This window comes from Conger conger, chromosome 5 (genome assembly GCF_963514075.1).
Source record: "Conger conger chromosome 5, fConCon1.1, whole genome shotgun sequence".
Classification (NCBI taxonomy): domain Eukaryota; kingdom Metazoa; phylum Chordata; class Actinopteri; order Anguilliformes; family Congridae; genus Conger; species Conger conger.
The window spans coordinates 11,757,891-11,772,377 of NC_083764.1; the positions used below are offsets into that span (position 1 = coordinate 11,757,891).

The 14,487-nt window shown below is 42.1% G+C and overlaps 1 protein-coding gene across 1 annotated transcript in view; it reads left to right on the forward strand.

Moving 5' to 3' along the window:
• LOC133128240 (exostosin-1) overlaps positions 1–14,487 on the forward strand; it is a 143,303-nt gene that overhangs the window by 93,675 nt on the left and 35,141 nt on the right. The window contains exons 5-7 of the mRNA XM_061241619.1: positions 3,790–3,897; positions 11,162–11,281; positions 13,531–13,663. Of these exons, the coding sequence (XP_061097603.1) occupies positions 3,790–3,897; positions 11,162–11,281; positions 13,531–13,663 (361 nt within the window). The remainder of the gene's footprint in view (positions 1–3,789; positions 3,898–11,161; positions 11,282–13,530; positions 13,664–14,487) is intronic.

A 14,487-nucleotide genomic window follows, 5' to 3' on the forward strand; every position in this document is an offset into this window, starting at 1 on the left:
ATATTTTTCAAAAGCTGCCTAAAAACAGGGTGAAAAAAAAAACGAAATGTAGCGCAGCAGAAACAGAAGCTGTCTATTTTTATCTCTCCCACCACCACCCACTCTCATCGACACCTCTCTTTCTATTAGCAGAGATGCAGGCTTTGTTAGCCTCCCTCGATCGGAGCACCATTAGAGAAACTCTAAATGCTGAATAGAGTGTACATTTAACTGATGCTCTTTTCCAATAGCCTTATTGCCTACTGTGCCTACTCTCACCCCTGGCTAATCTGACTTCTATTTCTTTACCAGGGAAAGTCCGCAAAATCAAGTTAACTGCTAACACAGAGCCTAGTGCACTTATGTTGCAAAAAATACTGTTTTTTGCGATGTACTGCATACTACTGTTTTTATACGAACATGCTTGATCGAATCTAGCATACAGGAGTAAATCCTGAGGGAACTGATTTATACATGTTTACTTGATTAGACCAAGCAACACAGTTTCTTAAATTAGACATTCATTTCAAATGTGTTCTTTTAATGTTTGAAAAAAACAAGATTCATATACTTTGTGTTGATGTTTGTTTTCCATTAATGGTTCATTTCTGGTTCAAACTGGAATTTATAATTGTTGTTTTTGTGTCAATTTTGTTATAAAAGTCATTAGCAACATCTGAATTGATTACACAACATAAACAATACTAATGAAGGCAATGTAGTTGGCATTCTGTACTCTGGTTTACATGTTTTAATTTTCTTATTAAACATTTTTTCTATTTCTATTAACTGACAAACTATATCACCAAAATAACACAATTTTGAGATGTTCTTACGTCTCTTTTTTTTTTTTTTTTATAAAATGGCTGCACTGAGGTGAATGTCAACAATTCCATAATATTTCAAGTTCATGAATACTGTTCTGCTGCAGTTCACCTTTATTTTCATTATTTATAATAATCCTTAGTTATTAGTCTGTTTTGTGTTTTTGTTTCTCCTCAAACCAGTCTTCTATATCCCAAAGTTACTTCAACCAGATATGCCCTGCATAACACTTTATCAGAAAGGAGAACGAGATTGTGTTTTATCAGAGGCACTTCATTCTTGCCATTAGGATGCCTGACCCCATTCTAGAAACATCACCTGCAGGTCAGCTTCTCTTAATTTTATTCAATTTATGATTTTACACATACCACTTCACTGCAGTCCTGCGTGTCTGTATGCTGTTATGCGCATTATAACAAAATGTCAGGCTCATTTGTTTTCTGTTTTGGTCAGTATCTCCCGAGGCATGAATCTTAATACAGCGGGGTGTATATCATTTGGATCAGCGTGTGACCAGCTACTGTACAGCTCACATAGGAAATTATGCAGTAAAATGAGTGAGTTTTGCTTACAGGCCCTTGGCTCCTGCTCTGAAAATGTATTTATGTGCCTGCGGTCTAGGTATGCATTCGGCTGCTGCAACTGTGAATGTAAATTGCCCGTTCTGAGTTATGTCTGGAGTGGTAACATCTGAGGTTAACATCAGAAGCCTAAATCCTGTGGGGTTTTTTAGTTTAGCCCAAAACTTTGGGGCCCGTTTCTGCTCTGCCTATAGTCTTTTGGGTCTCCATTAGCTTGCCGCAAAATGTGTTTGCTTTGTGCAAGCATACTGATTTCAATCAGCATGTTAAAAATAGCACAGAAAGCCTGTATAAATTTGACTCTATGTGTATTTAGTTTATTGTCAATGGCACCAGTGCTAATGTGATTGAATGTTTTCTCCCGTGTGTTATTTCCTGCTTTAGATATTATCACATGGACAAAACTATTTAAATATTTAGGCACACTTTCTAGTGTAGCATCTGGCAAGTTACAATTTGGAAAAGTTGTTCCTGCAGTCTGTTTGGTTCTTGTTGATTTTAGGCTGCACACTGTAGGTCACTGGTTGGGATGGCTTGAATAGCCACCTTTAATTTGTGCCGCTTATCACTCGATGTAGGACAGACTTATTGCCTCTGCAGTAATGTCAGGGGAAAGAAAAACATCAAGTTCTCTGTTTGTGGCTAGAATTAATCCTAGTTTAGCCTGCAGCAGAAAGAAATGTTGCATTGTCCACTGTAGCCCAGTACACTGTCAGGGCTGACTAAGGGTACCGTTCAATAGGGATACTTCTCACTCTGCAAAGCTGCCCCTTGGGACCTGGGATTGCGGTGTAAATGGTGTGTTTGGTGCCATCTTTGTAAGCGTTGAGTGGACACTTTGAGTACCTACGAATCAGTGGGGATGTTCTGAAACGAACAGCAAAAGGCTTTTAGACATCGCACAGGCCGAGCTTATTGGTCCAGCCCTTGAGCTTTTCGATCAAGACACGGGTGTGGTTTCCTCTGACCAAATAGCTGTCTCTCACGAGGAGCCTTCTATTGCCATGTATACCAGAAACCAGGGAGGCAGTGCAAGGTGATTACAGAGTGGAATTTTACAGTGAATCTCATTCGTTTGTTAATTGAGTGATGGCATTTCCATATTTCAGTGAACCCTTTTTTTGTTGTTTGTTTGTTTTTGTTTTGCTTTTTTGTAGCCTTAATAAACTAAGCAAAATTCATGAGTACATCCATTACGAAATCTAAATAAGTCCACTTTCAGCTCCACTGGTCCTGAAATTAAGCTTTAGTGCTGTACAGTAGGGCATTGCCTTTATATTAAGCTGAAAAAGAATGATTCATTACTTGATATATTCCAGTTAACTTTAAAGATTTGAAAACACACAGACCTTTCATTTCGAGTCAAGGCCAGGCTGCTATAAAATAATTCAAACTTTGAAAGGAGTTCTTTAATGTTTTTGTTTTTGTGATGTTTTGCTTTCATGATGTTTCGCTGAAGCTCTCACAGTGAAAGATAAACCAGGCCCAGCGGGAAAAAAACAAGTACATTTTCTTCTTCTAGAGTAAGACTTAGTCAGCTGATGATGTGTTACTTTTGTTAAGATGTTTCTATATTTTGTGTACAGGTGAACAGTCTTTTCTTGCTTTAGTACCACAGTATGACAATAAATTGTTGATAATATAAGATATTCTGTTTGGGGAGGAGTTCCCCCTCCCAAAGAATGTCCCTTAGTACATGGATGACATGGATAACATGGTTGGGGGGGGGGGGGTGAGTCTTTTTCCAGACCAACTATCACCCCGGCTCAAGCATCACTTGTACTGTATATTTAATCACAGTAAAACTTTGATCTTTCATATTCATAGTCAAGAATATGATATTCTTATCGCACATTCTCATTTAAATCTCTTCTCTCCATAGGCTGTATGTTTAATGATGTCATGACTCAATTCACATTGAGTGAAAAACCTTGAATAACTACGTTTATTAGTAGTTTTTGACTCTGCGCCTGTTTAGAATGTAGGTTTAGACTGTGTGTTACCTGAAAGAGCATGTAGTATGGCCACATTTCTTACATGTTTTTTTAGGACGTGCACACTCAGAAATAAAGGTACAAAAAGCGCCTAAAATGCACCTACAAATGCTTGTCAGTGGGGTGGTACACTATGTACATAAAATTGTACCCCTAGCCAGCAATATATAAATAATCTGTACCTTTTTTGTTTGAAAAACATATTCATTTGGACCCAAAGAGAAGATCACTGTACTTTCAGGGTACATTTGGGAAATGTGTTCCTTGAAGAACAAAAGTACCTCCACTGTCACTTTATATATTGTTTCTGTGAGTGTGGTTATTAGCCCACCTGGAGGTGTAAACTGCCACATCAGTAGAAAATGGAGTATTCCGCTCACCTGGTTCCTCTTTTGAACTGCGTCCTGCAGGCGGCCTGCATCCCGGTGCTGCTCAGTAATGGCTGGGAGCTGCCCTTCTCAGAAGTCATCGACTGGAGCAAGGCGGCCGTCATCGGGGATGAGAGGCTACTGCTCCAGGTAGGCCGAGCGTCCGGCTCTGACAGGTACACGGGGAACGTCTGGGGCCGGACGGCGGAAAAATGATGTCAGCTGTCAGAGCTGCTGTGCTGCGGCGCTCTCGGAGGTAAACACGTTAACACACAGCCAGGTGTCCGCCAAAGAAACACGCGTGTGCACTCGCACTCCGCCGTACTCATTCACAGGCTGTCTGGCTGACGGGTAGACGGAGAGTAGAACTTTAATCGCACCTTTTTTTAATTCAAGAAAAATATTCATGAGCACCGTTTTTTTCCCCACAATTTTGGTCACACCTGAGAATAATAGCACATAGTGTCTGCGGTTTTGAAATGTAAAGAAAAAAGAAACTATTTTAGTTTTGTCAAAACGGGTGCTAATCTGTGGAGCTAATTATAAAAGGTGAAGAGCCCCACAAGTCCTAACTTGCTCTGGAAAATTGGCTCTACACAGCATTTGTCTTGTCTGTGTAGAATGAACTCTGTGAGAGTATATTTTATCCAGTGTGAACAGTGCTGTTAGCATTTACCATATGAAACAATATTCAGTTCACCAGGGGGTCATTCCACAAATCAGGATTATTTGAGTTAACCAGATAACTGCACGGAGCAAAACCTGGAGTAGCACTTTGTTCTTCAGTCCATGTCCAGAAATATTGGTAATATTGATGAATGTTTTGGCATGTTGGCAGCATTCATCAGAGCTTTTAATGAAAAAACATAGGTTTAGGCAGGGTTCCAAGGGAATGACTGCTTTGGTGGATGGCTGTTTCAGGGCCCTTTCATCACCCGAGTGGGAAAACAAAGGTAGCAGCAGCGCTCTGATTAGGCTGCTTAGTCAGTCAGTCAGACTGTCAATGGGTCAGCCAACCAATCAGTGAAGCGCAAAACTATTTATAAGAACGCGGCCAAACGGTATGACAAGGCGAAATGAAAGACATCGACTCCCTTAAAGAGACGACTTTCTTCATAAAAATGCTGGTCTAAAATGCAATACTACTCAAACAAATGCCCTTGGGAGAATGAAGTGGTTTGTTCCGGGACTCTTGAGGCCAGTGTGGCAGGTGCTGTGCTGTGGATGAGCCGTCTCATTTGTTTTCTCCGTGTTTGGACCTCATTATTTGAGGATATAAGATTTAGCCTTGTTGCTCACCACGTGGCCCCTGGTGACTGGAAATGATTACAGTTCTAAGCTGGAATACTAAAGCAAGGCCTGCACTCTGGAGAGGATATTACCACTATTTTAAATGAAAGGTAGACTGTGGTTGATTTTGCTGAAACACATTACAAAAGATGTAGTGATGGCCGCATTGGAGGGGGGCTGCATAAATGTTACAATAATAAAAAAATAATCTTGTAAATATTTGTATATTAAGTGCCCCGTTATAAAGCATTGTGTAGCTTAATCAATGTGCTCATACCTACATAATTTGTACATTATGTATAATGATTCATATTTTCATATTTTACACTATTTTGATGTATTCATAATTGCTTATGATGATAAATAGTCACAGGTACAGTAACACTTGAAGATAAACACAGTGAAACAAATGGCAGCTGCAGCATGGGACATTTATGTGAACAGAAAACACACACACACATACGCACACACACACACACACACACACACGTACACATACACACACACACACTCACACACACAAAATGAGTCTTGGCAAGCAGACAAGAAAAGAGCAGTCTCTCCAACAGCTGTTTTAAAATGGTGGAATAATGAGAAAATAGCTGCACCTTGTGGAATTAATTAGATGGGGTGCTAAGTGGAAAAATAAATCACTAGTCCACGAGACCACACTTCCACCAGAAATAATGCCTTCTGGTGAACACCACCTTTATGGAGAATTAATGCCTCGTGATTTTGGCCATTTCACTTGTATCACCTTTACAATGTTTCACAAAGCATTCATGATGCTTTACACCATTTTACAGAAGCATCTCTAGCTGAGTAATGACACTGCTATGCAGCACAACACAAAACAAAACCGCTAAGGTGTGTGTGTGGGTACGAGGCCCCCGTACGTGTGTGGGTACGAGGCCCCCGTACGTGTGTGGGTATGAGGCCCCCTGTACGTGTGTGTGGGTATGAGGACCCCCTACGTGTGTGGGTACGAGGCCCCCGTACGTGTGTGGGTATGAGGCCCCCTGTACGTGTGTGTGGGTATGAGGGCCCCCTACATGTGTGGGTACGAGGCCCCCTGTACTTGCAAAAGAAAGTAAAACCAAGCTTTTCAGCTTGGAGCTAGCCAGCTCTGCTGCTTTTCAGCTACGTCTTCCTTTCCAATGCTGAACTGAAGCGTAAATAAAATAAAACTATAACAGAAAAACCGCCACTCTTGGTGTGATCTCCCATATCTCTGCACACTTTAAGCACCTGGGCTGATTATTTAACACAACTCAGGCGTGTGTGCCCTCTCCAGCAGCAAGTGTGGGCGAGAAAATCCCACTCTCCACCAGACCGAACGTGACAAGTATATTTCAGTGTGAAAATCCATACTCTGGGTTTTGTAATGCCAATCCGTACGATCAGTTTTGCGAACCACGGCCTCGGTTTGTCAATCAATGCGTTCAGTTCTCCAGTCCGTACACTCTTTTTTGCAGTCCGTACGCTCAGTTGTGCAATCCAGGCTTGTAAACCGAGCATACGGATTGAAAAACTGAGCATACAGAATGGAAACCTGAGAATGCAGATTTCCATGTTGAAATATTTTTTTTACCCCAGGGTGCCTAGGGGGGCTCTGTGCGTGGGGGATCCTAGCAAGTGTGCTTAAAAACCTAGAGCAGATTCCTTTGTTCAGAGATCAGTAGGCTCGCTGTTTGAAGCCTGAAGCTACCAGAATCCAAGTGCCTCCAAACAAGCAGCAACGTGGTGATATAATAACCTTATGCAAGAGATTTTTAATCTTAGAAGTATTACATTCATAACAAAAATCTGCACTCACCCTGCTGTAAAAATCCAGCTATAGCTGGCATAGCTGGGTATGAGCTGGTCAACCAGCTAGTGCTGGTAGCGTGTCTGAGTTAGTAGCTGAACAATCAGCTGTTTCAAATCATAACTTCAGCTGGTCAAACCATGTCACACTGGGAACAGGTCAACCAGCTAAACCATGTTGAGCACTAGCTGGTCTGAACTGGTGAACTAGGCACCAGCTGTTTCAAAACCTAGCTTGAGCTGTATTTCTCAGCAGGGCAGAGTTTCTTATTTATTCAAACATTCCAGCACACTGCGTCCATCAATGAAATGGCTTTAAATGCTAATAGAAAGCTTTAATATCCCAACACAAAAAAGGCCATTGCAGGTACATAGGTTAATCAGGGAGGAATTGCCGATCAGAGCCTCTATTTTCACTTAGGCTATTAACAGGCACTTAACCTGTGGCTCAAACACAGGAGCTGGAAAACAGTTTAATTTAAAGGGGATCGCACCCTCATTTCATCCTTGAGTTAATAAAACCCCATGCACCTGTTTTTACTGGAGAGGATGGCATGAGAGGGCATTTTATTTATATTTAAAACTCATCAGTGATGTGTTTGGATATGCATTAAACTGAACTCTGAGCTGCAGTTTGATTATATTTGCTGCATTGGTATATACGTGCACAAAAATGACGGATATTCACACCAGAGGGTTATGGGATCTTGCCAAACCTTTTGGGTTTTTTGGAGTGATTTTCACAGTTTCCTAGAACTTCTTTGCAGTTCTAGAACAGTCCTTGCCAACTCATCAGCATGAAAACAATTGTATCACTCACTCGCCAGGCAAGATGTCGAAAGAATAGTTTGCTCATGTTTTGCCAAATAAACCATGCCTAACCAAGACCCCAGTGTAAATGGTACTTGTTAAATGCTACAAGTATCATGATCCACTGAGGTACCTAGTTGGCATCCACGTAATTGTTGTCCAAAAGCAACCAAATTTCAGCAAAAATGATTGAGTAGGCCTTTAAATGGTTAAAATAACCTCGGTGCAGCAGGCTGTTTATGTGCTGGACCAGGCAGAGGGCCACAGTTGTGGGAACTGCTTGTTTCAGCGATCTCTTATCTTTTTTGGTTGCATCCCTGGAGTCCATCTTGAATGTACCATACACCATGATCAACGGCTGCAATTTAGCCCTTTTTAATCGAAACTGTCTTCTAATCCAATGCGTACTTCGAATCAGAGGAGACATTTCTCGTTTTTGCAGACTGCAACTGTGCATTCTGCAAGGAACGTCTGCGGATTGATGAACTGGCACCGTACCCTTACCTGCAGATATTAATTCAGAGAAATACCTGCCTGTCTGACATACATCTCCTGGAAGCATAGCCATACATCAATAACGTCCCCCCCATTAATTACGTCCTGAAAGATGTATGATATTTATATTCTTTAATTACCGAACTTATTAACAGCTGCTACCTATCTGCCCTTTCGGTGCTTCCAGGTAGCAGGTAATTAATGTGGCAAAAAGAGGGTTTTGAAATACGAGAGGCGAAATGTCACCAAAGACATGAAAGTAAATGAGAAAATGAAATGCATCGCGGGGGGAGGAAGGAGGGTGGGGGGGCGGGGATAATGAAAGACGTTCACGGGCGTTTTATGCGCCCCAACCTCTGTCATCCACTTTGGAAATTACAGCAATTAATAATTAATAAAGATGCTGCTTCCATCTACTGACCTCAGGACGAACGCAAGTGCCCTGGAAATCTCATTCAAATCTTAAACACATCTCAGGCCGCTAATAAATACACTCGTGGCACAATGTGATTTTAATTTGATTTGCATTCAGACAATGAAAGTGTCCACGGCGGGAAATATTAAAAGGCACCCATGGTTTTAATGCGAGCATTATAATTATTTGTAATTATGTCGTGCTGAATGCTTAGTTGCAAATGGAGTGCCTTTTGTGTGTGCCCATAGTAACAATGTCAGTCTCCTAAAATAATTTCACTGCTAATTATTTCTTGGATATCTTTGAGTTGTGGACTTTGTCTTTTGACAATCGGGCCTTCAATAGAACTTTTCATTTCTTAAAACCAAAACAAAAAAAGAGCTTTTATGATACCAATGCCATGTGAGGCTAAATTGATTGGGGCTGTAAATTAAAATCAAACAATCACAAGATTGCAGGGGTGACGCATACAAAGGACCCATAGCAAAAGCACAGGCCCCTGTGCTCTGGGATAAGTGAAAGAATATGTTTTAACACAATAAAAGACAACAAGAAAAGAAAAATGATAAATGCACATTTGATTAGTATGGGTATCTTTGGCAAGTGATTATTCATCATAAATGTCTACGCATATGCGGAGAAAATGTCTTAACTGCTTTCATTTTTATAGAATTGTCCTGCCCGCTCAGGACAGTGATTTATGTGGATCTGTTCTGACGTGAAGTATGCTAATTTGAATGATTTAATAGGAATTTATACAAGTGAACCCAAGCATAATAAAAATGGATAGTTCAGACAGATATATTTTAGGCGCATTGTAAATGCTTTATGTTAACCGCCACTGTACTGGCATTGCGAAGAACAATGGAAGTGGTGTTAACTGATCAACCCCTCTACCATCCCATAACACAATAAAACATTCTTTTATATTCTTCAGTTATTGTCATGTGGTGGATCAGTTAGCCAAAAGGATAACAGTCTTCACTGAAAGCTGAGTGTGTAACGCCAGGGACGTCTATTTTTTGATAATTTAAGTATAAATGTACAGTGTTACAGTACATCTTTATCAGTGTTTACGTTTGCATACATATATTGCATATTGGTGAGCAAAAGTTGGAATCTAGACATCTAGAGTTGTAGAAATCTTGGTGGAGAGAATCTAGGTTGAGAGTGAGAGAGACATTTTGACAAAAACAGACAATGTTAACCCCAATATAGCTCAGGTTTCACCTGGATATGACCAGGCTACATCATAGTCGGCTAGGAAACTCTCACTTTAAAACCAAATATAGCCTGGTTTTCACCTGAATACCTACACTCGATCTCATTGAAGAACTCTATCTATTTCAAGAACTGAAAATGGTTCCTCTATGGAGACCAGACAAAGAGCCTTTTTTTCTGAGAGTGTCGGCGACGTTTTCCCAACCAAAAAGGGCGAGTGCGTTTCACTGAAAAAATGTTCACTGGGTTCCTGTGTTTGGGGAGTTAGGCTGTTACTGTATATTACACCTGTAATGCCTTCCCCGTCATGGTGCGTGTTGCTCATCGCTGAGAACGAGGAGTGAAGGCTTAAGGAAGTGCACCCCCTCTAATTCTTTATCTCAGCTGAACTACTGCTCCTGCTAAGGGAACAGGACCTCATTACGTTCAATTACTCTGAGGAATGAACCTGGACAACCATCAAAACACGCGGGGCGGGTTAGTCTCTGACAGAAAGCACAAACACACTAAAGCAGGTGGTTATAGTGTTTCAGTTTTAGTGTGTGTTTTTGATTGGCCTGGACAGCTTTTTTGTGTGAGAGGAAGGGTATTTTAGGTACTTGCAGAAGTTTATGATGATCTGTGGGCTTTATAATGGCTAGTATAGTGGCATTCACGAGTTTGTAGTTTAAGAGGAGATGCACTTCAAACAACTTCAGAAACTCTAAAGCACCTTGCTGTCTTGCCTGCCGTGAACTCAGACAGATGGGCCTACTCTCTTTCTCTCTCTCCAAATTTTGTGGACGTCCCTTTCACTGTCTCCCCACAAGCATAACAACCAATTTATTCTTGAAAAATTTAACAATGGGTGAAACAGGCATAACAACGTGCTGTTCGTTACATGGTTCTTATATATTTATGAAGCCGTTGATTAATAAAGCATCTCTCTATATCCTGCTAGAGCGCACTACATTCTTTAATTTTTTCTTTTTATCTCTCAAAAGAATAGCACCGATGTGTGTGCACAGGGTATTATCTATAGTCAATGTATTCTTCAGTCATAGACGACCGATGAATTAATTCCATATTTTAATCCAGGGCCTCTCTCTTTAAAAAAATACAAAAGTCAAGGTAAACGTACAGGAGGGGTTCCCTCATACCCTATCCCTACCCCTCCATAGAACAGCAGGTTCATACCCTATCCCTACCGCTCCGCTCCTCCATAGAAGAACAGGTCTATACACTATCCCCACCCCTCTGCTCCTCCTTAGAACAGCAGGTCCATTAGCTTCTCCAGGGGGCCGGGATTTTGTGTAATTGTGTCTGCCCACCGACTAACCCCTGCTCCTCCCAGCCCACTTTAATTCTTCACACTGTCCTCTTTTTCTTTCTCCCCAGATTCCCTCAATTACCCGATCCGTGGACCGTGACAAAATATTGGCTCTTCGACAGCACACTCAGTTCCTCTGGGACGCTTATTTTTCCTCGGTGGCGAAAATAGTATTAACCACATTAGAGGTAAGTGTTCCCATTTATAGAACCGTTCATTTTTACCGGCGGTGGGCGGGGGGAGGAGAGGATCATGGGACTCAGACAGGAAGTGGGCAGGATAATGGATGGGCTTTTTTATAATGTCCGCTACGGCCCGGTGTGGGAATTGATGGTCGCTGTTGAACAATGTTGGAGCCCCGCAAAGTTATTAATTCTGTTGGTTTGTTTCTGTCTGCGAAACAGTGTATTTTCTGAGAGGCGTGGGTACAGCCACCGCCTCTTCCTGGTGTTTTTCTTTCCCGGAGTAAGAAACAGAAGAGGAGGCTTTCATCCATCCCAGTCTCATACAGCCAGAGTCAGGACCTGCAATGATGGCGATATACTGCCCTCAGGCTCTTAGCGGACCGCTGCGGGCGGTGTTAAAAACATTGCGTCGTTGGCGTTTCCTTACCGCCACATGCCACCGCAGGTTCCTCACAGGGGCAACAAAATGAAGACCGTTATTCTAAATGATATCAGCAGCAACAACAATGTCAATTGTGATTTAGTGGCTAATCTAATTTAATATGAAGGCAGCGGAGACAGGTGCTTCACTCACCTGTACATTATGGCCGTTCGCTTCAGCGGAGAAGCAATCTATTATTCCGCCGAGATCGAAAGGCAGCCCTGCCTGTCCGATGTCTCATTGGCTGACAGAGTTTCCCCCTCCGTGTGATTGGAGCATCCCCCAGTCGGCCCTACTGCCAGCTTGCATCAGTCGCAGATGGCCTTCCTCTAGGGATTGAGGGATGATCGTACCGTTCCGAATCGATGCTTTTAGAGATCTGTTTGGTTCCCATTTTGACATGCGCATGAATGTAATTAACCGTGTCGACGGTTAACCCCCCCCCCCCCCCCCCATAAAGGAGGACTTTCTCACAAAAACATTTCGGATCCAGTATTCATGTGTATAATTCAGTCTTTTTTTCTTTTCTTTTTCTGTGATGTGGGAAGTCTCAACACTGCATTCATCAGTGTGTCCCCTGGTCCCATTCCTCACACAGCTTCTGATTCTCGGGACTTTATATCAAAGGGACCAAAGAAGGAGAGGAGAGGAGAGAGGGAGGAGAAGAGAGGGGAGAGAGGGAGGAGAGGAGAGGGGAGAGAGGGAGGAGGAAGGGGAGACATTTTTGTTGTGGCACTTCAAAGCACGGCCGCGTTGCTTCCTGATGGATTGGGTCTGGGATTAGTGCCGAGTGTGTCTCACGTGGAGCCACTGCTGGACTTCACCTGGCGCATATCAAACCCCGCCAGAGACTGAAATAAATTAGGCCCACTTCCATCTGCGCTTGTGTGGGAGTGCTAAACGCACACCCAGGCAAACAGAAATCTGAGAAATTAGGCACTCAAATACCCCCCCACCAAGCTGCACACAGGGTCTTTCATTGTGGCTGGCTTCAAATGCAAGCTATTTTCCCCGAAGACAGAGGAAGCCATTTTCTTTGCATTGAGATCGGTGAATTCAATGCAGCCTAATGCCTAGTGTTCTGTGTTGCACTATAAATCGACAGTTATTTTCTGTTCCCAATTTGTCCGGCGTATCAGAATCGACCGCCGGAATGCACATGGATAGCACCCTGACGCACGCACACGTGCACACACACACACGTGTTTAGCTCCGGGAGAACCAGACGAAACGGGCTTTGTTCAGCAGAAACAGCTCCAGCAGGTTAACACAAATGACGGTAAACACTGGGGAAGAGTTCACTCCCACAGCTGTGAGGGAAAGCAGTGGCCCTTATTAATTCCTCTCAGTAATGCTAATTACAACTTGCAGTTGTAATCTGCAAGGACGGCCTGCAAGGGCAGAGTAGCTCTGGCTCTCTGAATGGAAATGAGAGGCCAGGTGTCCATATGGAGCAAGACCCAAGGCTTCTGTGGAGCAATAGAAGGCCCAAGGCCTCTTTGGAACGAGACTCAAGGCTATGGGTGAGGGCTGTCTTATGGCAACTGACTTGCACTGCATCACAAGGTTCAGCTGAGAGAGAGTGCATGGCAAATTCAATGTCACAGTGAAGGTTCATACCATACCATCACTACTGTACTCTGCGCTACTTTGTGCAGTACTATAATAATTTCGAAAATATTTATTTATGTTCATACAAATGGTTTATTACTTGTTCACTCATAATAATAAGTGAATCTAACTTGTAAACAGAATAAGCTACCTGATCCAATCAGAAAACATCCCATTTGGAGTAACAGGCATAACATTTTTTGTCTTCTTCTTTTGTCAGATAATCCACGACCGAATATATTCACACATATCAAGAAACAAGCTGATGTGGAACCTGCTGCCTGGGGGGCTGTATGTTTTACCACAGTTCTCCTCCGACCCCGCGGTGTTTCCATTTTATTACTCTACACTGGGTGAGTCAGCTGTATAGTGTTTCCTGGGCATGTGTACATATCCTTAGCAAAGTCTTAGCAAATGTCCTGCAGAACTTATATGTTGTACTGATTTTATCTTTTGATGCCTTAACAAGAAGTCGCCTATCAAAGCATGTGTATCAGTTAGATGACACAAAGCTGGAGCAAATGTTGGAGAATGTTTCATTAGGCTAGATTAAATGTGAAACTATTTCGAGGCCAAAATATAAAGAATGTTGTGGATGAAATACAATGTTTCTTAAATTGTATTTATTTGGTTATGTAGCAGAAATTTTACTGTGTGTGTGTTCATGTGTGTACATGTGTGTGTGTGTGTGTGCATATGTGTATGTATGCATGTGTGTATATACTCTATGTTATAATGCAAAAATGTACACATTTCATTGAAACTGCCTTTTATACAATCATACAACTCACTGGATGTAGGTGTGTGAGTACCGCAAATGCAAGATTCAACAAAGAAAAAGCTTTTACCGAGAGTACTCTTAAAACATGCTATTGTATGGAACACCTGATGTATGGTGAAAACACGGCCGTACAATGGGACATAAATCCTCTTTCACAATCATCGGCAATACAGTCCATGCCGCCTCCCTAAAATACGTATAAAGCCATCATGCATTATTCAGAAAATATAGGAAAATACACGGCCCTCCATAACGATGATGGAACAGGAGGCAGCTGCCTTCTTGAAAAATATGGTTGACCTCCGCTGGCAAGGTACACTGCACCCGTGGCATTAAACACACCGGTGTCTTCTCTCCTTCTGTTGGGTGCGCCATTAAGCTCTTTGCAATAAATGT